At 40.6% G+C, this 27,158-nt stretch overlaps 1 protein-coding gene across 1 annotated transcript in view; it reads left to right on the forward strand.

The window, feature by feature from the left end:
• Positions 1–27,158, forward strand: part of LOC149229861 (Pre-mRNA cleavage complex II protein family) — a 416,092-nt gene that overhangs the window by 236,001 nt on the left and 152,933 nt on the right. Inside the window, exon 8 of the mRNA XM_089378767.1 lies at positions 19,932–20,059. Coding sequence (XP_089234893.1) covers positions 19,932–20,059 — 128 coding nt within the window. The remainder of the gene's footprint in view (positions 1–19,931; positions 20,060–27,158) is intronic.

Here is a 27,158-nt window from a genome sequence, read left to right on the forward strand (position 1 = left end):
AAGATTAGTACAACACCTGTATTAGCACTGCTTGATCTGCAAAGACCATTTGAGATCCAAACAGATGCCAGTGACTATGCCATGGGAGCAGTGTTGACACAGCACGGTAAACCCATATGTTATCATTCTGAGGCTTTTAATCCTGCAGTAGTTAACTATCCTACATATGATAAAGAATTGTATGCATTAGTTCAGAGTGTGAAAAAGTGGAAACATTACTTAATGGGCAAAGAGATAGTAATACATACTGATCATCAACCACTTCAATATTTGTACTCCCAAAATAAGTTGCAGCAATCAAGACATTACAGATGGATGGGTTTTCTACAACAGTTTCATTGAGTCATCAGATATAAAAAAGGCATACATAACAAAGTTGCATACATGTTATCTAGACCCATTATAAATGCATCTACCATACTTAAGCATAATTCTGTACTACATGAAAGTTACATTGAACAATATGCTCAGGATATGGACTTTAAAGATGTATATGCAACTTTGAGTCAAGGCAAAAGAGTAGAAGAATTGGATTATCATGTGAAGGACCGACTCTTATACCATTGTGGGAAACTCTGCATTCCCCAAACTGAGAGAGTAAAGATAATTAGGGAAGCACACACTTCTCTGATATCAGGTCACTTTGGGGTAAGTAAAACAGTTGCACAGCTGAAAAGGTTTTGTTATTGGCCAAAAATGAATGAGACAGTTTCTAGATATGTAAGAAGGTGTGCCATGTGTGCTACAAGCAAGCCCAGTAACAGAAAACTAGGCTTGTACACTCCATTGCCAGTTCTTTCTCACCCTTGGGAAAGTATTTCCATGGATTTTGTTGGAGGACTGCCTAAATCTAGAAAAGGTCATGATTATCTATATGTTGTTGTGGATAGGTTCAGCAAAATGTGTATTTTGATACCTTGTAATAAACAGATTACAGTTGAACAGACTGCAAAATTATTCTTTGAACATGTATGGGTTCATTTTGGATTACCCACTTCTATTGTATCTGATCGAGACACTCGATTTGTGGGGAAGTTTTGGTCAAGTTTGTGGGAACTGATGGACACCAAATTGAAGAAAAGCACAGCTTTTCATCCACAAACTGATGGCCAGACAGAAGTAGTTAACATGATAGTGATCTAGTTACTGAGAGGATATTGCAGCAAACATCCTAAGCTTTGGGATGAACACTTGTGTTATGTGCAGCATGCTTACAACAAAGCAAAACATTCTTCTACATAGAGATCTCCTTTTGAGTCTTGTTTTGGTTTTACACCAAGGTCTGCTTTGGATTTTGTCTTTGGTAAAGATACCATGGTTGATGGACACAGTGATGTGGACAGGGCAACTAAGTTCATTGAATAGATCCAAGAGATCCACCAGGCAGTACAGGCACAGCGGGAAAAGAGCCAAGCCAAATACAAGGCTAGGCATGACAAGCATCGGATGGAGCATAGTTTTCAAGTTGGTGACCAGGTCTGGCTATATATCAGCAAGGACAGGATGCAAGGTGAAGGTAAAAAGCTAAAGCCTATCAGGTATGGACCCTTTAGGATACTTGAGAAGATTGGTGAAAATGCTTTTTGCCTTGATCTACCAGCTTACATGCACATCTACTCAGTCGTAAATGCAAATTGCTTGAGATTGTTTGAACCTTCAATGATTGAGGACCCTAAAGAGAAAAGTCAATTGCTTTCTATTGATGACCTGCTACCTGAATATCTTAATGAATTGCAGGAAGACACAATGCTGGACAGGAAGGTGAGGATGACGCGTAGGGGAGATGTGGAGTACCTCAGGATTGGGCTCAAAGGTTTAAAGCCAAGCAGTGCAAAGTGGATTGAGATTGGACAAGTGAGACAACAGTATCCTCACTTAATCGATGCTTGAAAACCAACTTTTGGTGGTCCAAAAGCTTTTCATTGGGAAGGCCGTGATCTGAATTGGATCCATAAAGAACTGTCAAAAGAACCACGACTGTATCAGGTCGGAACAGACATCAAAGAAATCAAAACAACGATCAAAAACACCTCTGAACCAGTGGTAGTTGGCAGCCAGCATGGAATGACGAGGACCTCGGTCAAAGCGCGCTGACCGAGGCCCATGGAGACTGCGCGGGAAGCGAAATTAGCCCATGGAAGGCCCAGATCGGGAAACAAAGGGAGTTTTTGATGCGCGATTAGCACCTGGGCGAAAGCCCTCAAAATAGAGAAGCCCCGAGCGCTTGGTTGCATGGAAGAGCCGGGAACCGTGGGGAAAAGGCGAAAGCTAAAAGGCAGGACCCGCTCCGAAACCGACGGTATTGATCGGGGCACCCTCAAACGGTAGGTAGTTTTGGAGAAATTGGAGCAATCCCACTCAGCGATCGACACGTGGCAAGCAGAGGAGAGAGAAAACCGCCGCTCATCACGCACTAACGGTCGAGCAAGTCAACCGCGCGAAATGAGCAGATGGCGTTGGATCTGGGGGGTCCAGATTTGACGGTTGACATCGCACCTGACGACAGGACCAGATTTGACGAGGGAATAAGCTGCGATTTAGAAGGATTTAAGATCCGCTTTGACCGCCATGGTGGCGGAAGACTCATTCCACGACATAACTGAAGAATTGAACCGACGAAGCAGGCTGGCGAAGTACAGGAGGACATGTGGCCACTCCCTGTAAGCTTGATGATGACGCTGAACAGGGAACTCCAAGCGCAGCTGCAGTAGGTGATCCGACGGTAAGTGGAAGAGGAATCGAACAACCATGAGCTCGAATGGCCTTTAAAGCCATGAACAAAGAACATAAGACACAGAGGGAGAGGAAGAACCGAAGACAAAAGATAGAGAAGCAAAGAAGATAGTGAAGCAAGAGCAGAAAGAAGATAGAGGGCTGAGCTGACCAAAGGCAGTGTCGAGCACCAGAGAGCTTGAGGGATTCAAGCCATCCCTGAGAGGATCTGTCAGACCAAAGAGGTCAAAGAGTTGGTAGGCGAAGAGTCTGTGTACTCAAGTGGCTTGGGGAAGCCAAGAACTACCTTGCCAAGTAAATCTGTTTCAAGAAGCTCACATTGAGTCCTGCATTGTAATTCTCTGCTTAAGATACAATAAAATAAGGCCACCACTGAGAGCTGGGCCAGAGATGTAGCCCTGGAGGATAGGGTGAACTCCTTATTAATTTCTTGTGTTCTTGTATTTGCTTACTGTATTCCTCTGCTGTCTTTCCATTCCAAGTGTCTGTGTATTTGCAATTTGATCGATCCATTGCTTAAATAACATAGACACACACCAGCACATGAGTCTGTCGTACCTTTATTCAATAAATCTTTAACTGAGGTCACTCATAGGGTGATTATCAGATCACCAAGCAGCCTTGCCCTAAACTCAAACCAAAATCATTGGTTAGGCATCTTAAGATTTTTAAATTTCTACCATATTATAAGGTTGGGGAATCTGAATCTGAAGACTTTTGAACGAGATGATGTTTATGTAGCTCTTTTGATGATCCCATTTCTAGTAGTGGTGAAACAATAATGAGTTTGATGAGTGATCATGTTGATCAATGATTTGTAGTTGGCCAGTGGTGTAGTAGGTTGTAGCGTTGTTTTAAGACTCTAGAGGCCATTTAGTGTCTCATTGGCTCGATGCCATTTTGATATATTCACCCTTACATAGAATGAACAAACTTTTCATATTTTGTCTATAATGGTTGGAATCATGGTTATAAATCCTAATTTTTTTTTCATTAAAAATTAAGTATTTTATGTTTTTCTTTTCAAATCTAGTTTGGAACCTAGTTATATACGTGGGCCATTTCAAAATTCGTGTCTGGTTTTTAGAACTATGGCTGTAAGCACCCCAATCCATGCCCAAAATGACCAGGAAAGAACTTGAAAATTTCAAGAGAATTGTTACCGCTCAAACTAGCAAAGGTCCTAGGAGGGTATCCTATAGAGCAACTACTAGGTCAAGTGGCAACAATAGAGTGATAGCGCACTGTCACCTCAGCTAAAGCTCCCTACTCTTTACGGACTTTCACCGATGGGAGGAGTCTCGATATGGGAGGGATCACAAAGATAGATAGATCAATGATAGGATGTGGAGTGATTCCTGAAGCCTATTCACAAGAGAGGCTCTCTAAGAAGGTGATTGGCCCTCTAAGAAGGGTTGAGGGGATACCTATATCTAGGTTTGGTGGATATCCCTTGAAAAGAGGTATCCTAGAGCTAAGAATCCTAAAGGAGAAATGGTTTCTATGTAACCCTTGTGGAATTTGAGTCACAAAGTTGTGGGACCTCAAAGAACCCAAGTGGACCTAAACTAGGTCAAGGGTGTAGAGTTGATTAACAATAGATGGACTTGATCAAGTTAGGGAAGAGAATAGGATCCAAGGAGTAATTTTCTTTGGAAATTTAAGTGCAATGATCCAAGTGAAGTTACTAACCCAAGGTATCTTAGGGAGAAGAACAGTCTTTGGGCTAGGGCTTGCAATAACCTGGGATTCCACTATTGGATTGAGCTAAAAATTGGAGGACCCCTTGAGAAGACCCTTGAGAAGACCCCAACACAGTTCTATACCGATTTTCAAGGATTTTTGATGCCTATAAAAGATTTTGCTTGATTCCCTAGGAGACCTTTTAGGGTTAGGCCTTGAGTTGGAAGAGGTGAAGAAAAGAAGGGTTATATTGACCACCAAAGGAATGCGAGGACCAGTGCCTTGCTTCTTGGGCCTAATGGAGTCAAGATACACATAGATTGAGAGTTTTCATATGCTAAGGAGCCCTAGATGACTTTTGCTAGCCTTTCCAAGTGCAGCAACAAGGTCATTTAGGGATTTATACTTCGATTAGAAAAGGAGATGAAGTTTGAAGGCTTGTTAAAATTCTAGGGTGCCTTTAGGAACATTCTCACTCTCTTTGTCTCTCTCTCTATCTCTCTGTCTCTCTATGAGCAATGCATGCAATATATCAATTATTCAAGACTTGAGAAGAATTTCACATTATTTAGGCCTATACAAGAACAATGATAAAATTTCATGCATTAGACAAGTAAGAAACACAAAATAGCATTAAATTTCACTTACAAGAGAGACAATGTTGAGAAATCATTGCTAGTAGATATTAGGGTTTGATTCCTCTTTCTTGATAATTACTTTTGAATTATGTTGGCCTCTTTTAATTATTTATTAGATTATCTTTCATCAAGCAATTACCAAATTATGTGTGAGTGAAGATCACACGAACAAGAGACACAAGATGTAGGCACACAGTGAGGGCAAAACTCCTATAAGGGGATAACCTAGTCAAGAACTCTTCCTTCAGTAATTCAATTCAAGATGAGACACTTCCAAACTTCTTAGACCTAGACAAAGACCTTCTCCAACCACCAAGTCAGCCCTTTCTCCTTGTAGATATCCTTTACTCAGCCTTCCAAGTCACAACTCTTCCATGTGTAGCTTTAGATAAGAATTTCTGCCCCAACAGCAGATTTTCAGCCCCCAACTTCAGAACTTCGACCCTGCAGAAGAGAGAAAATTTCGGCCCCAACTTCAGCTTAATATCTTTGCACGTGTGAGAGAAAGGTAGCCCAAAAACTCGATTTTCCTCTTCGCAGCCTCTCTCCTTCTCCTGCAACTTTGCACTCTTTTCCAACTACTTCTTCTTAGAGATCGAACTTGTTGATGATGCTCTCAAATGAAGTCGAGCTGCTCAATATATAGGCTTCTTGTGAGGTCGAATTTCCTTAATCCATGCCGATTTGTTGAGGGCAGGGTCGATTTGGTGTGGAGGTGAAAAATTACCTTTTTGACTTAAAAATAATTCTTTTTACATGATACAAAAGCCCAAGAGGAGTCTAATAATAATGGCAATGACTTTAATGACTCAAGACAAAACCTAGAAGTCCTCAATGGGGACTTTGACCTAGAAAACATTGACCCAAGCACGAAACCCATGCTTCAATAAGTCATTTTTCTTTAATAATAAAATTTTCTTTTGAAAAGTACAATTATGAAGGCCAAAGCTAGTTACATTCTTCAAGACTCCCTCTTAACTAGGGAGGTATTCATAATTACATTTTACACATAGATACAAGTACATGGAAGGTTTCAAAATGACTTGAACTATGAAGAGTTCCAGCACACTCAGTGCTACGGACTAGATTCCTGACCAAGGTAATCTATCTGGGTGGGACTGAGATGGACTAAAGCTTTCAACCAATCTAGATACTATCAGGCTTACTAACTAACAGTCAACCCAGGGATCTAGGTGCTTATTGAAGGTCAAAGCTCCAAGACCAACACCACCCTCCCTCTTCGGGATCTAGACATCAACACACAGGCCAGCTAGATGCCCTCTCAAGCATCCACCATTAGATGCTTCATCTCTCCCTATCAACTAAATCTGTGATATCGACCAATCCAAGCATGGTTCTTAAATATTCAAGCTTCTTATTTGGAAGTGACTTCGTCAGTACATTAGCTACCTGTTCATCTATCAGAATATATTGTAGCTTTATGATGCCAGCTTGTATCAGGCTCCTAATGTAGTGGTACTTGTTGTTGATATGCTTTGTCCTTGCATGGAATACGGGATCTTCAGACATCTTGATGCTGCTTTGATTATCACAATTATCACAGTAGGATCTAGAGGCTTCCCAAACAAATTTGACAAAAGTTTTCCTAACAACAAAACTTCCTTTCCTACTGCACATGCAGCAACGTATTCTGCTTCAACACTACTTAATGCAACATGATCTTATGTTCTACTCATCCATGAAAACATAGCAGATCCCAAGCTAAAAATTCCACCCGTAGTGCTTCTTGGATCAGTCTCACTGCCACCCCAATCAGAATCGGTAAAACCTGTTTAATTGACTTCCTTTCCATCATACTTTAGGTGGTGATGTATAGTGCCACATATATATCTCAAAGTATGCTTGGCAACTATCCAATGGTCATGATGAGGCTCCAACTGAAATTGACTATGAACATTCACAACAACACATATATCAGGTCTTGTATTTACCAAGTACATCAGAGAACCCACCAACTTACAATAGCTAGTAGGATTGATGAGACTAGAGTCGGATTTTCTTAACTTCTTGAGATTTGTGATCATGGGAGTAATCATAGGGTTGGAATCCATCATACCGAATCTCTGCAATATTTCGATTATGTATATTCCTCGACCTAGATATATTTCTCCAAGTTTCTGCCAGACTTCCAAACCCAAGTAATAATGCATGAGCCCCAGATCTTTCATTTCAAATTCGGCTGCTAGCATCTTCTTGCATTCTTGTATTTTTTGCTCTACACCTATAATAAACAAATCATCCACATATAGTAGAATAATGATCGATTCATTGTTTACCACCTTGATGTAGAGGTTTGGATCTGCAAAACTTTTGTTGAATCAATTCTTAAGAGATATGCATCCATTCTTGCATACCATGCCCTAGGAGCTTGCTTCAAGCCATATAGGTCTTTCTTGATTCTGCAAACTTGTGTGTTCTTACTATTTATTTCAAAACCTTCCGGTTGTTCAATGTATATTTCTTCATTGATGGTTCCATTTAGACATGTTGCTTTTACGTCCATTTGATGAATATTCCATCCCATTTTAGCAGCCAACGAAACCAAAGATCTTATAGTAGTATATCTTGGAGTAGGTGCAAAGGTTTCTTCATAGTCTACACCTTCCTTTTGAGAAAAAACCCTTGCAACAAATCTAGCTTTGTATTTGTCAATACTTCCATTAATAGCATGTTTGATTTTGTAAATCCATTTTGAAGTGACAACTGATTTGTCACTAGGTCTAGGAATGATTTCCCAAACCACATTCTTCATGATGGATTTCTAATCTTCTTCCATCGCCTTCTTCCATTCTTCTTGATGAGCAACTTCTTCAAATGTAGTTGGTTCAACTTCTATTAATTCTGTCATATATGCTGCATACCCTGAATATCTCTTTGGTCTTTTACTTTCTCTAAAAGTTCCTTTAGCAGCACCATGTCCTTCGACATCTTCAAGAGTAGCTTTTAACCAATTTGGCCTCTTCCTTGTTTCGAGTATGATCACAGGTTGCATAGGCTCACTTGGTCCTTCTACTTCTTTTTGGTTTGTGGTTGCCTTGTCATGATGCTCTTCTTCTTCGAATAGTGGTGTATCAACGTCATCTGAATCTATTGGAATATCCTTGGATCTTTTGTAGGCATGATTCTCATCGAATATAACATCCCTGCTTACTTCAATTGTCTTCCTTCTTTGATGTAGATTCTATATGCTTTTGAAGAGAGACTGTAGCCAATGAAGATCCCTTTAATGCTTGTAGAATCTAGTTTATTTCGCTTGTCCTTTGGAACATGGATGTATGCAGGACACCCAAAGATTCAAAGATAGTCCACACATGGCTTCTTTCCTGTGAATGCTTCTCTAGGTGTCATATTCTCTAGGATTCTATGAGGACTTCTATTTTGTATATATATTGCTGCCATTGCTGCTTCACCCCATAAAAACTTTGGTAGATCTTGATCAAATATCATAGTTCTTATACATTCTTCATTTGTTCTATTTTTCCTTTTTGCAACTCCATTCTGCTCGAGATTGTAGGGAACAATGAGCTCGCTCTTAATACCTGCTTCTCTACAATTTGCAACTATTTCTTTTGAAGTGTATTCCTCACCATTGTCAGATCTCAGAGTTTTTATCCTTCTTTTGGTTAAGGTTTCCACTTCAGATCTAAACTCATTGAAATTTTCAAATACTTTGTCCTTTGTCTTGAGAAGGTAGAGCCATGTGTTCCTAGAGTGATCATCAATGAAGGTCACATAATAAAGATGGCCTCCAAGTGATTTGTTAGACATAGGTCCACACACATCGGAATGGATGAGGTCTAATATTTCCTTAGATCTTGTATCACTGCTTGTGAATGGCTTCCCTGTATTCTTTCCCAAAGCACATCCTGAACAAACTCCTTCACCACCTTCCTTGATGTTAGGGATGCCATTTACCATTTGATTGAGAGAGGGAATGATCTTGTAATGTATATTCCCATATCTTCTATGCCATAGTTTGATAGGATTGATTTCCATGTGAACTAGGGCTTGAGGAGATGGTGTTATAACTCTATATAGTCTTCCTTCACGAACTCCAATAACCTTTGCTTTTCAATGCTTGAATCCTTTCCCCAAACCAAAACTTTACCATCTACAAAGGCAACCCTATCTCCTTTATCTTCTAAACAAGAAATTGAAAGTAAATTCTTTTTCAAACCTGGAACATAGAGTATATTGTTGAGGTGTAGCTTTGCTCCATTTTCCAGCTTCAAAGATGTAGATCCAAGGCCCTTGACTACATAACTGTTGTTGTCTCTTAGCTCCATTGCATGAGATGATTGTTCCTTTGATAGAGTATGAAGTTGTCCACTTTCTCTTGTCATATGTCTTGATGCTCCACTATCAATGATCCATGCATTGTCATCATCAAGAGTACCTATAAGTGCAACCAAGAACCCTTCGCTTTTTGAATTTCTTAGATAAGTCGTAAATGATCTCTCCAATCTAGCTTCCTGCAATTCTTATGACATTGAACCCCATCTTCAAGTAACTTGTCATAGAAGGAGTAACCTTTTCTTCTAGGCCAACAAAGTGATCTCCAACTTTCTTCAACCTTAGCTCTAATACCATGTTGAGAAATCAATGCTAGTAGATATTAGGGTTTGATTCCTCTTTCTTGATAATTACTTGTGAATTATGTTGGCCTCTTTTACTTCTTTATTAGATTATCTTTCATCAAGCAATTACCAAATTATGTGTGTGTGAAGATCACAAGAACAAGAGACACAAGATGTAGGCGCACAACTAGGGAAAAACCCTTATAAGGGGAAAACCCAGTCAAGAACTCTTCCTTTAGTAATTCAATTCAAGATGAGACACTTCCAGACTTCTTAGACCTAGACAAAGACCTCCTCCAACCACCAAGTCAGCCCTTCCTCCTTGTAGATGTCCTTTACTTAGCCTTATAAGCGACAACTCTTCAAAGTGCAGCTTCAGATCAAAATTTCGGCCCTAGCAGCAATCTCTCAGCCCCCAGCTTCAAAACTTCGACCCTACAATAGAGACAAAATTTTAACCTCGATGTCAACTCAATATCTTCACACGTGTGAGAGAAAGGTAGCCTAAAAACTTGATTTTCCTATTCCTAGCTTCTCTCCTCCTGCAACTTAACACTCTTTTCCAGCTACTGCTTCTTAGAGATTGAACTTGTTGATGATGCTCTCCAAATGAAGTCAAACTGCTCAATATATAGGCTTCTTGTGAGGTCGAATTGCCCTAATCCAAGCCGACTTGTTGAGGGCAAGGCCGACTTGGTGTGGAGGTGACAAATTACCTTTTTGACTTAAAAATATTTTTTTTTACATGATACAAAAACCTAAGAAGCATCTAATAATAATGACAGTGACTCTAATGACTCAAGACAAAACCTAGGAGTCCTCAATGTGGACTTTGACCTAGAAAACATAGACCCAAGCATGAAACCCATGCTTTAATAAGTAATTTTTCTTTAATAATAAAATTTTCTTTTGACAAGTACAATTATGAAGACTGAAGCTAGATACATTCTTCAACAGACAAGAGTATATCCATTCATCATCTTCGCATAAAAGGAATCTCCAGAGACAATAGCAAAAGTCGAAACATCATAGTGCATCAAGAAACTCTAAAATTTTGTCCAAGAGAGCAAGTGCAAAAATTTCAAGAGATACTAATCCAATCCAAGTGATGGTGAGAGGAATGAATGAGCCTCTCATCTATTTATACAAACCATAAGGGGGTTCGAATAGCCTAAGTGGCCTAATTAAGCCCCAAATAATAAAATAATGTACAATAGTAACATGACTTGGTGACAAGCCCACCACGATAACTCAATAATACAATGATGAAGCCTCTCAAGAAGGAAAAATGGTAGATACAATGAGTTGTTGGGCCATTGAGGAGGCCTAGGGGAGTCCAAAGTGTGCCAATGTGAGAGAGTAGGCTCCAAACATAGAGATCAAGAGGTTGGCCCCTTGATATTGAAGAAAATCCAATGTGGTGTTCTCAAATGGGTGTGGGGACAAATCCAATGTGGTGTTCCCAAATGGTTGTGGGGACAGAATGACATCCTTGTGGGTCTCCAAGTGGATCGATAATGCCTGTATACCATCTGTAAGGGTTGGAATGATGACATAAGCCCTCCCTTTGTCTCCATTGTACCACGACCTCTCTCACGCGGAGAGCAACCTGGAGGGGGGTGGCGAAATGATATGAGGGACGCCGACGATGTCCCTCATTAATTACCTATTCATTGCATGTCATCCACATAGTTCGTGAGCTCTTACTGCGTGACACCTGGATCCGAGAGGCGACAAATCCTTGATGGCTATCTCTTGACAATGAGTGGCCCACACAGAAGCAGAGGAAACCCATGCTGTATGATTTTCTATAATTGTCTTGCTTTGCACACCTTTGTTAGCCAGGTAGTCTGCTATGGAGTTGGCTGAGCGAAGGACATGGGTGAATGATATTGGTTCTTATCTTTAAATAGCCTGTGCCAGTCTTTGCATACGGTGATTGAGCCTCCAGCTTCAAATAAATTTGTTAGGGGAAGAACCTAATTGTAATTTACGAGCTGCCTTGATGATGAGGAGAGAGTCACCCTCCGCAATGAGAGGAAAAAGCCTCATCTGGCTGGCAATGAGAAGACCCTGAATTAGCGCCTCCAGTTTTGTTGCATTATTGTTGTCATGCCCTAAGTAGCCTGAAAACATGCAAATTAAGGCTCCCTTATCTGATCGCAGCACTCCCCCAAACCCTGCCTCACTAGGATTGCCTTTGGAGGCCCCATCGAAGTTGAGCTTGAAAAAGGAGGCTAGGGGCAAGGACCAGAAGGAAGGAGAAGGAGAGAAAACTGAGCTAGCTGAGGGAGAGTGCTTCCTGAATGATCCTTTGACATTCCACCAATGGAGAATGCTAATCTCTTGAGGAGGCCCTTTGAGGTCGCATTCTTCCCAGGGGAGAGCATTGATGGATTCCAAGAGCTGAGAAGCCATGGAATGCCAAATAACCTGCATAGGTGCATTTTTATCTTGGAAGATGTGGTTGTTTCGTTCTTCCATAAAGACCAGACCAAGAAGTCTGGCGTAGGCTCCCAGATTTTGTTGAGGATTGGCATTTGGAAGGGATGCTTTGCCTAGTCTTTGAGCGTTGAAACTACATTGCCCCAGACTCTGCTGGTCCTTCTAAATCTAGTCGACAGTCTGTCCCATAGTTCACTTGCTATAACACATTCATCCAAAAGGTGGTTGATTGTTTCTTGATGAGAATTACACGTGGCAGACAGAAGGGCCAATGAAACCTCTTTTAAGCTAAGTTGCACGAAACGGGGAAACGGGTACGAGTTTCTAAAATGAGCACGGGTACGAAACGTGACCCCCCTAAATTTTGGAAATGGGGAAACGCAATATATATATATATATATATATATATATATTAGGACATTTAAGAAATAATGTGCAATCATAAAGCATATATGATACATTCTAATTTTTTACATTATGATTAAATTGTCAATTGTCAATGCATAAACTATAAGTCTCTAAATTTACATCACATTTACTCATGAATGATCACATAATGAAATTAGCAATATCCGTGCTTGATTGGGAGTCTCCTCCTACATAGTCGAACGACCTTAATTCTCTTGATTAAATACAAGTTCCATACCCTAATACCCTACGTGCTCTTGATTATTGGGAGTCTCCTATGCATAGAGGGGTTGGTTCTCTTGATTAAATACACGTTCCATACCCTAGTACATGGCAAAATCCAAGGGAAACATTGCAATCCCCCCAATCCTGAAATCCTGAAAAACAAATAAGTCTGCTGGATTTTGAGTGAGATCTAAAATTCTACTTTCTCCATTTGGAATCCAATGAGGGTGAAACCACTCTCAAACATCCTGAGTCATTTCATGGTAATGTTAAAAATTTAAGTAAAAGGATGAAAATGAAAAATAAAGGAGAATGAAAAATGAAAAATAAAGGTGAATGTCACTTTTACTTTAAGAATTTAACATTACCATGAACTGCATATTTAGGCTTGAACATTAAGCTGCCCCACTTAAAAAAATCCTCTTTTTTATGACTTGAGAGGCATCTAGAAGCATCCATAAGATATTTTAGTCGCCCAATAAAAAATTAGAAGCGAAAAAATAAAAAAAAATGCAAGAAAAAGACAAGTTAGAAGAGGAAACTCCGTCGTACGGCCTGGAAACTTGTTTCCGGCCGTATTGGCCATGTTTCCTTCTCCAGAAATGGGCCAGTACGACCAAAAATGAGTTTCCAGGCCGTACAGTACGAGTTTCCTCGTTTCCGTTTCGTTTCCGACGGAAACAGACCCTTCTCCAACGTTTCTTGCAACTTAGCTTTTGAGTAAGTTTTCTTAGGTCAACGTTCTTCCATGGTATAAAAGCCAAATAAACATTGTGATTTTTGGCTAGTGGTGGGTTAGCCAAAGATCACTCCAGCATTTGTCCTGTGGTGTCTCTGATGGCGGCTTGGCCAGAAAGTATGCCTCCTTGAGAGAGAAAATGCCCTGCTTTGGTATCCCCATCGTAGGATATCATCCCCCTCTAATTTCCGAATTACTCTTCTGCTAAGCTCTAATCTGATGATGTTGGCCCAATCTTCCCCTACTTGTTCCCCCCACGAACTAGGGTTTTGCCATGTCCTCACCCCATGCTCATCATCTTCTAGCCAAAAATGTTTGACCAAAGATTTGTTTTCTCCAAAATTGAGAAAGTCATTCAGCTGAGGTGGAAGAGATCTCGCAAGACTCGGAAGCTGAAGCCAGGAGTCGTCCCAGAATCTAGCTTGAAAGCCACCTCGAATCTCCCAGAAACAATGATTCTAGACTAGGTCCAGATTACTACTGGCCAAATTCCATATGAGAGATCCTCTTGGCGGAGAGAGGATATGAACCAAGTCCAACTGATTAACCTGTTTGGTGTACTTGTTCCTCCAAAAAAGAGCCCACGGCTCTGAGGGGTTTGAAAGCCATCTCCACCGTATCTTTGCCCCCATGGCCTTGTTTACAATTTCCGGATCTCAAAGACCTAGGCAGCCTTCTGATTTAGGCTGGTAAAGAGAAAACCGTTTCACCAAACTCCATTTGTGGTGTAGATGATCTACTCCCCATAAGAAAGTTCGTTGAAGTTGTCTGATTTTTTTCATAACCCATTTGGGGGCAGCTAGAACTGAAAAAAGATAAGAGGGCAAAGACTGAAGAACAGATTTAAGGAGAACCATCCAACTTGCAATGTTCAGGGCTCTGAAGGTCCAACCATCTAACTTGCTCTGGAGTTTGTTAAGAAGCTCCCTCCATGAGACATGCTTAATGGCAGAGTTAGTGAGTGGAGCCCCCAGGAACTTGGAAGGAAGGGAAGCAATCGAGAAACCAAGGATATGAGCGATGTTGCATTGGGTGGCCGACGACGTGTTAAAGAAGAAGATTTTGGACTTTTCCAGGTTGATGGTGGTCCTGGAAGCATCACAAAAGAGGTCAAGGTTGGATTTAATGGCTCGGGCTTCAAAGACAGAAGGTTGATTGAAGAGAAGGGTGTCATTGACAAACTGTTGATGGGAGAGAGGGGGATGATCATGAAAGGAGAGGCCTCTGAGAAGATCCTCGCTTATAGCAACTTGAATGAACCGGCCCAGACCCTCAGCCATAAGGATGAAAAGGAAGGGAGATAACGGGTCGCCCTGCCTAATGCCTCGAGACGAGGAGAAGGTGTTGGAAGGAGAACCATTGACAAGGATAGAGAAGAAGGGAGAGGAGATAAGGGAGAACACCCAAAGCATCCAATCGTTGTTGAACCCAAACGCCAGGAGCATATCCTTCATGAAGCCCCAATTTAATTTGTCAAAAGCTTTTGAGAGATCTAGTTTGAGCAGCATACCTGGTTTTTTTTGAACTTTTAAGGAGTGGATAGCTTCATGCGCCAAAATGATGCCATCCAAGATTTGCCGACCTTCCACATAACTCGTTTGTTCCGGAGAGATTAGTAATGGAAGAAAGGTTTTGAGGCGGTTGGCAATAACTTTGGAGGCGATCTTGTAGACCACATTGCAAAGGGAAATAGGCCTGAATTTGTCGGGCGAAGACACATTAGCTTCCTTGGGAATTAAAGCCAGGAAAGTTGCATTCAAAGCTGGGAGTATTCTCTTTTCAAGACGAGACTCCTCAATAAGCTCCGTGATCTCTTGTTTTAGGAAGCTCCAACATTTCTTGAAGAAAGAGACAGTGAAGCCATCCGGTCCAGGTGTTTTGCCTTCAACCATGCCAAGGAGTGCCTCACTTACTTCCTTCTCTGAAATGGGCCTCATTAACATTTGATTATGCTCCTGAGTCACCAATTTTGGAATGTTGGCTGTAATGAGCTTTGACTCTTGTTTTCGGCAGGGCTGAGGGTCAGACAATAGATCCGAATAATAATCTATTAAGATCTGCTCTACCTCCCCTTGAGATTCAACTTTCTGACCCTGAGGGGTTTTAAGCGAGGCAATATGATTATGGTTCCGATGCTGGATGGTTGATTTATGGAAGAAGGCGGTATTACGCTCCCCTGCTTGAAGCCAGTTGATTCTTGCTTTTTGCTTCCAATATATTTCCTCCTGCTTGTATCGCTCCTCCAGGGCCTTGGCAAGAGAAGCTTCCAGTTCCACTGATTCTTCAGTACGCCCCTGCAGAATGATGTTCTGTTGTAGGGAATCCATCTGTTGTTCAAGGATCTTCTTCTCTGTGAATATGTTACCGAATTCCTCCTTGTTCCACTTTTTTAAGTAGCCTTTAAGTCTTTTGAGCTTTTGTTGCATAATATACATTTTGGAGCCTGTTATATCCTCCATGTTTTCCCACCACTCCTGAATTTTACTAATGAGAGAGGCATCCGTGAACCAAAATTCTTCAAATCTGAATGGTCTGTTTCTTGGCTTACCCATATTTTCCAGGTCAAACTGATGGGCCAATGATACGAACCCATTGCTGGAAGAATTTCTGAGAGGAAGTCCCCTCCTCTGGTGAAGAGGTCTTCTGCTATTAGAAAACGATCCAGCCTTGAAGCGATTTGAGCCCGCCCTCCCCGATAGTTGTTCCATGTAAAAATACCATTATGCATTTGCGAGTCCACTAAAGCATTGGATTCGATGAAGTTTCAGAAGTCCTCTGCCTCCTTATCCAAGAAGCGCCTTCCCCCTTCTTCTCCTTTAGTGATGTGATCATATTAAAGTCACCTCCTAGGACCCACTTCCTTGCATCAAGGAGATGATGGAGTGAGTTGAGATGAGCAAGTAGTTCTAATTTTCCTGCATTGGATTGAGGACCATAGACATTAGAGAGAAATCCATGCATATCCGATCCCAGAAAATGGAAAGAGACAGAGATGGAAAAAAGTTCTTTTTTGATAAGTTGGACATCTATTAGTGTGGGGTCCCAAGCTAATCCTAGTCCACTTGAAGCTCCTGCAGCGTCCACTGCAAGAAGAGACACTTTTTTCCACACTTTAGATAAGATTTTCTTCAAGTCTTCTTTAGAACATTTAGTTTCTTGGATGAACAAGATTGTCGGAAGTTCCTGCTGAATCTTCTGCCAAAGAATACGTTGTTTTGAAGGGCTATTCAAACCCCTTACATTCCAAGAGATAACTTTCATTGGGAAACTTACTTGGGGGGGAAGTAGATCGCATTGATCTTCTTGTACTGACCTGAATCTACAAGCTTCCTGCCCAGAGCATCAATGCACTGCAGATCTATTTTGTGTCCTCGTTTTTTTCATCCTTTCAGGATTTCTTTCCTTGAAGGATGCAGAGCCCTGAACTCCTAGCTGCATAGAGGCTTTGGCTTTTTGAAAAACTTTTGTTAAGAGATTAATCTGCTTGGGGGATATTGCCTTCAGGTCATTCCATTTGCATGCCTCTTCCATGGCCAGAAGGTCGAGACCTTTGATGTCCATCATTTCCTCATCATCCATTAGAGAGTCCTCTTCCATCAGAACCTCCTCCATTTCCTCTGGATCTTTAGTCGGGGTCTCCTTGGCCTCACTATGGCTTGACTGTTCCTGAGGCTGCTTTTTGGGGTCTTCCTTGGCTTTGTCCGTGTCTTGTCCTGCATTGCTTGGCCCAGCCACCTCCTCTTGCATATTGGTCAACACCTCAAAGCTATTGTTAGAGGCTTTCTTTTTCTGTGCATTGGTGCCAGTCGATTTTTTATTGTCTCTTTTTATTGGGAACCTTGGTAAAACCCTCGCCATCTGTTTCCTCCTCTGCCTTGGAGCTTTTTTTATTTGCTTCGTTGAGAGGACATTCGCGAAAGAGATGGCCGTGCACATGACATCGCCTGCATCTGAAGGGCACATGCTCATAATCTAGAGGTTGGGTAAAGTCATCATCCTTGCAGTCCAGTTCAACCGCTTCAGGAAGCGAACCTGAAATGTTCATGTAGACGCATATTCGGGCGAAGGAGGTATATCGACCTAGGGTAGTTTGGTCCAAGGAGCGAACAAACTTTCCAATCTTGTTGCCTTTGTCCTTGAGTGTGTCCGGATCCCAATATTCCTGTGAAAGGGAGTACATACAAATCCAAACAGGCGCCCAAGAAAAGTCTTCCTTGTCCGGATTGAAGCGTTCCTTCCAGTGCGTCATATAGAGTCCTGCAGAGTTGAAAAAGTAAGGACCTTCCTCCAGGACTTTGTTTAAATCTTTTTCATTGGTGAAGATAACAGTGAAGAAACCCTTGGGGCTGACTTCATAGTGACCATAGATCATCCATTTGGTGGCAATCCAATGGAAGAGGGCTTTTTCCATGGGCCAAACTCCAATGAATTTGCAAGTAAGGGCATGGTCCCTCATGAATTGAATCCGACCATTTAGCTGCTCGGGGGGATGTGGATACGAGGGTTCTTGTCTGCTTTCGCGTGGCATGTGTTCCAGGACTTCCTGAGTGGGTCATCCTCTGTCCCAAGGATAGCAACACTTGAGGGTTTGGACCTGATCTGATCCTCTGAACGATTCAAGGTTACGGGCGCTGGCATGTAAACATCTAACTGGGCAGAAGGGTTGGGGTTCCCTTTGGCACCAGAAGTCAGGGAATGACCAAGATGAGAAGTGAGGGGTTTTTGGGACCCCCCACCTCGAGCTGCCATGAATAGGGGCACTCAGAAGGAGAGAGCCACAGAGGGGAAACTAACAGCAAGGGGAAGGCAGATAGGGCAGAAGGGAAGCAAGCAACAGGGCTAGGGTGGTTCATCAGAGCGCTTGAGAGGATTTCTCACATGCTTTGCAAGAGGGCTCTGTGTAGATTTTGCTAGGGTAGACAGTAGGAACACATTTCCTTCATCATAATAACTACTTCCAATGATCAGATAGCATCACTTTCACATAGTATTCATTCAAAATCATTAAGCAGTTATATAGAAGAAAATATCAACCATCAAATGTGAAAGAGCAGCAAAAGAATAACCTTGAAACCATGAGACAAGAGACACAAAGATTAGGCCTGAGACCAGGGCAAAACCCACAAGGGGAAAACCCAAAAAATTCTTTCCTTATGAGAGAGAGAGTTCTAGATTTATCAATACATTAGAAATAATCATAACCAGATAGTAGCCAAACCAGAAACCAAGAACCAAGATCAAATGTGAAGCCAAGTGCCATGCCCTCCTTTTTCTCCTCCTGAAATTTGCTGGATCAGAGATGTTCAAGACAAAATCGATGTGTGTAATAAGGAGGAAAGGCTCTCCTTTATATAACCTTTTGAAGGGGGTCGAATGGGTGCCTCTTAGGGGCCCAGCTGACCTAAAATAATATGAGGCCGAGTTGAAGATTTTGGAGGCAGCAATAAAAATTTTCAATTTTCAATTTTCTTCATGATGAAAATACCGACCATGGCTACCTTATTTCCAACACTCTGATCCTCTCAGATGCCCATGAACCTTGTATTTGAGACCATATTCGAATGAAAGACAGTCGATTGTATTTTTCAATATGAAAATATGATACAAAACTCCCAAGTCTTATGAGAGAGACAATCACCCTTGTAACCGATTAGCATGGGTTTAACACATGTAAAATCCCAATTAATAGACAACATATCAAAATTCCTTGATTAATGTGATGTGTAAGTTTATTACAGTTTTTTAAACATGTAACCTAGCATCCCAACCTCCAGCCCATAAACATGGGTAACATATTCCTTATGGCTCACGGCCTCAGCAATATGCCATGTTATTTTCATATGTACACATTAGGAATAACTCTGAACTGCTCATTTTGAGATCTGGTGAGACCGAACAAATTGTATGACAGGAAATGAAGCTTCGGAAGTCTATGTAATCCTTCTTGAATATCCTCAGCAATCATCAGCATTTATGATGACTGTGAAGTTACTAGAGTTTCTAGTAGTGTGTTTATCTTCTGTTTCCTAGCTGTTATGCATGCACCATATTGAAGTGCCGCTAATACCTTGTATTATTTCGCAAGTAAAATTATCTTCCGTTTCATCTGCTGCTATTAATCTCTTTGCATACATATATATTTATATTCTATGCTTCAAACTGATGCTTTTGATCTCACCTGCTGGTACTTTTACAGAATTTGATCTCATAAACATCACAAATATAGAATTTGTTCAATCCTTTGACCTAACTTTTTAAAGAAACATGACAGCCTAAAATCCCATGAACGGGCATTTTCATTTTACCCTGCAGTATGTGGAATCCTAAAGAAGAGTGAAAGAGAAAAGAAAATCGGGGAAGATAGTGGTTTAATATACTCTCACTTCATTATATTAGATTCCATGCATCTGTCTGAAAGGTATGAAGTTCTGAATTCAAGATGTTGACTTATATGATGAGCAGGTATTGTCAGAGGAATAGATATTTCCAAGCAATTGTTTTATGTGATTACACCTGTTCCAGTAAGCACTTTGCAGAATGTGGACATGTTTCTGCAGGGATTTATAGAAATCCCTGTTTCTGTGTTACAGGTATGTTCAAATATATTTTGTCAAGGCTGTCTATTAGGCTTGGACATTTTTCTGCATGTAATAACATTTGCAACAGACTTATATAGTGTTTTGTAAAATTTTGCTATTTGGCTGCATAATCACCTGTGTTTCCTGCTAAGAGGTCACAGGTTGAAATCTAGAGGGGGTTAGAGTATTTATACCTCCGTAGACTTTAGCAGTCAAATTGCATCATGGAGGCGGGTCCCTTGTCCCACAAGCAGGGGGGTCTCATACACCAATTTACTGTGTGGCTTGGCCATGGAATTAGATTATAATTATTGTTATTTATATGTTGAAACACTGGGACTATCTGTAGTAGTCACTCATGGCCAACTGCTGTTTATTTTTTTATTTGATGTTAAGGCCCCATTCTGCATACTTGAAGTACATGCACACAAGAGCAAACAATTTTATGGAGCAAATGATATATATTTCCCCTCTTTTGAAAACATTTAAAAAGAAAGCAACATTACTTTCCATTTCTCGTGTTCATTTTTGATGTGTATGTATACATCTATAATATCTTATAAGCTTTCTAGGCATGCCTTTCGATTCACGAAAGGAATTGATCATGCAATACTATCAGGTAATGGATACTCATACCACCTGTATGGAAAGTAATAGGCCAGCTCAAATATCCTATTACCACTAGAAAATGCAAATTCTTTTTGCATTTTTTTGGTAGCCTTGCATCAGGAGATGTGCATATGATTTATCTTCTCTTTCATGTGATTCGAGTACGCTCATGTCTTTTGAGGTGTATTTCAGTCTTGAGTTCACATAGAGGCAGACTTGCACGTGATCATGATTCACCTTTTGGAGCCTATCCAAATCGAGATGCATCTCACAACAAAAAGTATACATTTGATGCACCATGAGACCCTCAAGACATTTCTCTAGCAGGTTAATCTGTAGGAGGAAGAGTACCCATCATGCAGTAAATTACTGTGGTAGATTTAAATATTATGGCACATATATCTTAAGGAGTGTTCTGGTTATGGAAGTGATGGCACGTTTCAAAGTCAAATGATCATTGCCAAAGTAGGCGTTGGAGATAGGTTGGTATTTATCAGTGTTGATAATATCGGTATCGGGAAAATATCGGCGAGGGTCCAGAAAATATCTTATCGGCAATATCGGCGAAAATATCGGCAAAATATCGGCAAATATCGGCAAGCATAAAAAATGCATAATATATTCATTTTTTTTCAGATTTTAAACATATAAAGCAATAACAACATGAAATAAACACATTGGCACATAAATATGAAGAAAACACTAATATATATGATGTCAAATAGAAATGATACATCAAAGGCGATACCAAATCCTACTGATCCCTAATAATTGTCCATTCAAGGACTCAAATGTGGAGAACCAATACAAAATAACATCACATATATAAAAGTATCTCATCATCATGAGTTATATGTAGCATAACAAATAAAAATAGCAACTATCTATCTGAAATCATTGCCCTCTCCCCCTTTTACGGGAAAACATGATGGGTTGTTTGCCAGGCTTGCCCCTAGTAGTAGGAGGCCCTGACCCTGCCTCTGCACCTAATGTCAAATAATGAGTGCTAGGTATGGGGCTATGCTCTCCTATATCTATAGCAGATGGTGTTGATGCCGATGCTCCTGCAGTGTCCTCCTCCTCCCCCTGCTCCTCTGAGTGCTGCTGCTCCTCTGACTCCGAGTCCTCCTCTTGCTGCCCCTGCTCTAATGGATCATCTGCCACTGGCTCTAACCATGAAGGTGACTCCTCCAAGAGGGGCTCCTCAGACTCCACCCTCCACGGAGACAATACATCAATATTGTCTAAGCTAAGTCACATGACACGAGGACATGAGACACGGAGGACACGTAAATACGAGTATTCAATACGAAACACAACGACCTGGAAACAAGACACGGGGGACACATTTTATATATATATATATATATATATATATATATATATATATATACCGAAATATAGTTTTTTATCCATATTAAATTGCAGGTTGCAACCTATCTAATCAAATTAAAATATAATTACTTCTCAAAGTTCATAGTTCACTTTAAAAAATAAATAGAATCAAAATTTACTATTTAGAAATTAGAATGTGATATGCTTGGTCTTGATTCTTGAATATTCAATATTCATTGTTCATGTACAACTTACAAGCACATAAGAAAATAACTAAAGTCTAATCCTATTGATTTCCTCTGCCCCTCTTGCGAGAAAATGCCACAGCTTTCCCTTTCCCTCTAGATGTAGATGCTGGTGCTGGTGGAGTTGGCAGTGGAGTTTGCTATGCTCTAGAAGCTGAAGAACTAGAAGTAGGAGCTATAGGAGGTAGACCACGTCCTCTACTGGTGGCAGGGGTAGCCTGGGCAAGTGGTGTCACCTGGAAACATTACAATCTCCCAATCCTGAAATCCTAAAAAATTGATAAGTCTGCTGCATTTTGAATGAAATCTAAAATTCTACTTTCTCCATATGAAATCCAATGAGGCCGGAACCACTCTCAAACATCCTGAGTCATTTCATGGTAATGTTAAAAATTTAAGTAAAAGGATGAAAATGAAGATTAAGGAGAATGTCACTTTTACTTTAAGAATTTAACATTACCATGAATACCATATCAATACTAGGGCCTAGAACGCTCAAACCCTCCTTGGCAGCAACCACATAGCTCTCCCCTTCCTTCTCCAACAACAAAAAATGAAAATGATATGAAAAAAAACCAAAAACGGATTTTTATAGGCCATGCAGAAAAAATTTACAGTCACTGGGCGATATTTTCGATCATCGCGCGATATTTTCGGAAATATCGGCGATATTTCGGAAATATCGCGATATGAAATATCGCCGAAAATATCGCGATATTTTGTCGGCGATATTTCGGCTCACCGAAAATATCGCGATATTTCCGAATATCGCCGATATTTCGGCGATATTATCAACACTGGTATTTATCACACATTTGGATGCATAGTTTTCACCAAGGATACTTCTGAGGCATGTTTACATTCCCTGAGGAATGTTTGCATATTTGGAGGCATGATCATCTTCATGGACACCTTTTACATCTCATGAGAAATGTTCTACATATTTGGAGGCATGATTTGACATGTTGGCATTCTTTATATGGTCCTTTGATGGAACACCCCTCACAAAATGAAGATACGGGGCATTCTAAACCCTCTACAAGGATGATGGCACTCTGATCAAGGAGCCATCCACCACTCTAGGCCAATTTTGGGGTACATTCATGGCATGGAGCTATGATATATTGAGGCTCTCCATCCTCTCCCTCCATATATGACACATCGTCTCATGAAAATGCTATTTAAAGTAACTTGGATGCCATATTTTGTGAAGTGGCCAGCCACGAAGACTCTAAATCATGATTTTAAAATGTTTTTTAATAATGAATTAGCCCTCCTTTAGTGAGGCGTTCCATGGAGAAGCCTCTAGAATGGCTCAAACCTTGAGAAATCAGAATTGATTGTGGGATGTCTAGCATGAGGAGGTAATACTTGGACATCTTTGACATCTTCAAGATTACATTATAAATTATTTTGGAGAAGTGTTCCACTTCTAAGGGAATCTAGATCATTTTATTCATATTTTCTCTCTTAAGAAGCTACAAAAGGAATCTATTGTTAAAACACTATAGCATGTGTAGTAGAATACAATTTTCTAATTTGATAATTACTTCCTAATGATTTTCAAATAATATTTCTCGTGCCATTGATATAACTGAATAATTACACACAGAAAACCTCCAACTGTAATTGCAGCAGAAACAATAAAGATCATAGAAAGACAACCATGCACAATAGACAATAATTTTTACCCTTGGAAACCCAACCTTGGGAGAAAACGCAACAATCTTTTCTAGAGGAGAAATTGTCTTTTCAACAATGTTTACATATAAAAAATTTGTCTTGAAATCTGTGCCAATATTACTAGTCTAAACACCAGCCAATCCTAGTCAACGACTGGTCAAAATATGGTCAAAAGTCAAAAGTCAACTTTGTGATCAACATTGGTCAAATTGAGGCCTGCGGTCAAACTTAGCCTGCTATCAACTGTTTGCTGTCAACCAGCATGTGTGGGCCTGTGGTCAACCCGCACGTGTGACATTGTGGTCAACTATTTGCGGTTAACTCGGTCAACTTGCGGTCAAACAACTGTGGTCAAACTCGAGCAAACAGGGTCAACTATTCACATGTGCAACTACAATCAAAGAGATGGTCAAACTTGTCCTTCTCACTCATGTGGCCTCCAAGAGAGATAGTAATGATGATGAGAGATGAAAATTAATCCTTGGCAAACAGATTTCTCCTTAGCTGAACTTCTCCTCCACTAGAAAAGATTGAATGAGCTTGCTATGTTGATTATTTGTCTCCTCACATGCTTGTCTATTTATATAGAGCTTTAATGTTGAGTGGAGACCCATAAAGGGGAACCTCATTACAAGAAACCCTTTCCCTTATGGAGCCTAAATTACATCTCAACATTAGACTAGAATTGTTTATTCCACTAATGGGTAAAAAACCCCATTACATAAAAAAATCAAACCCGCTCTATAAAAAAGTAGATCACTCCATTCCAGAGCAAGTAATGTGAGTACTGTGGGCCAATCTCCCCTAGCCAAATGAACATGACCCCATGGGAGAAAGACTGCCTCGTGCTTTTCACCCTTAGCCAAATCAGCATGGTTCCATAGGTGAATGTATCATTTTCCCCTACTAGTCAAATTAAGGAGAATGTCTGCCCAATGTTGCAAAAACATCAACACTCTGTCTTAGCAAGGGATACATTCTGCATCACGCCAAGCTTGTCTCTGAAGTGTTCAAACTTCCCCCTAGACAGAGGCTTGGCGAGAATGTTCACAATCTGCTCATTTGTGGATATGTACTGGAGCTTCATTGCTCCCTTCCGCACCATGTCTTGGATGAAGTGATATTTAATCTCAATGTGCTTCGACCTGTCATGAGATACTGGATTCTTTGAAAGCTTGACACAACTTTGATTATCACAATATATCAAGTTCGTCTCTAGCATCTGATCAAATAGTCTTGCAAGTGGCTTTCGAAGCCACATTGCTTCTTGAATTGTGACATCGATTGCGATATACATTGCTTTTGTTGTACTGAGTGCGACAGGAGTCTACTTCCTGCTAAACCAAGATATCGTAGCTGATCCCAAGCTGAAGCAACAACCTGCTGTCTCTTTCTGTCCATTGCACTCCTGACCCAATCAGAATCAACATATCCATGCAACCTTACTTCACCACCTGAGACATATCTTAGACCATATCCAACTGTACCACATAGGTACCTCAACACATGCTTCCCTGCAACCCAATGTACATACCTTAGTTCAACCATAAACTGGCTTGGGGTGTTCACTACAAAGAAAATATCTGGCCTGGTGTTAACTAGGCACATCAAGGATCCAATCAACTCCTTGTACGTTGTGGGATTCGCCAAATATGAATCTGAAGCAGAGTCACTTAGCTTCTTCATATTTGTCACCATAGGTGTAGCCATGGACTTGCAGTGCATCATATCGAATCTCCTCAAGATATGAACTATGTACTTCCCTTTTCCAAGGAATATCTCACCTAGCCTTTGCTACACTTCCAATCCCAAGAAATAATGCATAAGGCCAAGATACTTCATCTCGAACTCCGACGCGAACTTCCTCTTGCATCCGACAACGAGCCTCTCTGCCTTAATAAGGAACCAATCATCAATCTACAGCACCAAGATCAAAAGGATCACCATCAATAGCCTTGGAGTAAAGGTTAGGATTTGCATCACTCTTGGTGAAGCCTAAACTCATCAAGTATCCATCAATCCTGGAATACCATGCCTTGGGTTCTTGTTTGTGTCGGTACAAAGCCTTTTTCAACCAGCAAACATGGGACTCTTCCCATGTATCGCAAAGCCTTGAGGTTATTTTATGTACACTTCTTCCTCAATCACACCATTTAGGAATGCGGTCTTTACATCCATCTGACATAACCTGCAACCCATAATTGAAGCAAGAGAAATAATAGTCCTGATGGAAGTGTACCTAGCGAATGGAGAAAAAGTCTCCTCATAGTCCTCTCCCTCCTCTTTTTGGGAGTTGTCGCTCAAATTGTATAAGCCAGATGCGACAATGATTAGGGAAGGGGCTGTCACCTTGATCCCTGCCCTCTCTGTTCTAGCTATCTTCTCCCTACAACAGGCTATGGGTGATAGTTCCTATGAAATGTGAAGATGGAAAGACCCTTCAACAATCGACAAGTTTGGGAGAGACAACTGAATGGCCTAGTAACTTGGTTAATTTTGCAAGTTTAATGATTAGATTAGATCATCTTGAAAGACTAGTGCTTTAATGTAGTCAAATACTTGCTTTACGTTAATTATATACCAAGTCACTGGATGAACAATTGTTGCTTTAGGATGCTTCACTATCCTATATGAAATGCAACACCTAAAACTAAGCGAAATGCAAGATCTTGGTTAATTTTAAGTTAGATGCCTAACTAGATGAATCCTTTCCCTTAGCTATTTTGAAAGTAGTCTCTAGAGTAGGTTGTGGAGAGAAGCCCAGGGAAAGATAGCAATGGCTATATTAACAATACCTCCCTTGGAAATCTAACCACCCGATGCCTCCGATGCTGTAGAGACTGTGGCTTTGACGACTGCAAGGTCACTGTGTTAACCACTAAACAGGTTCTAGACTTCGCAAGCTAGATGAGAAAGGTGGCCATAGGGTCTTTCAACCAAGCTTATGCTTGGAGGTAAATTAGTTAAATGCAAGACTAATCGTAGGATGCAAATGCAAGATTAGAGATCACTTTTAGTGAGATTTGTCAAATGTCTTAAGCACTTAAAGAAAAATTACAATGATATTCAACTTAGAACAATGAAGTACTTAATCAATGTGTAATGACAATCTTCACTAAAAGAGGAGATGCTCAATGAAACAAGATAGAAGGTGCCAAGCATACCAATAGACAATTGCTCATGAAATAAACAAATTCAATGCTTTTCTCAACAATGCTAGAATGCCAATTAGATAATGA

The sequence above is a fragment of the Pinus tabuliformis genome, chromosome J (assembly GCF_031772625.1).
Source record: "Pinus tabuliformis cultivar Carrire ecotype Pingquan chromosome J, CPIR1, whole genome shotgun sequence".
In the NCBI taxonomy this organism is placed as follows: domain Eukaryota; kingdom Viridiplantae; phylum Streptophyta; class Pinopsida; order Pinales; family Pinaceae; genus Pinus; species Pinus tabuliformis.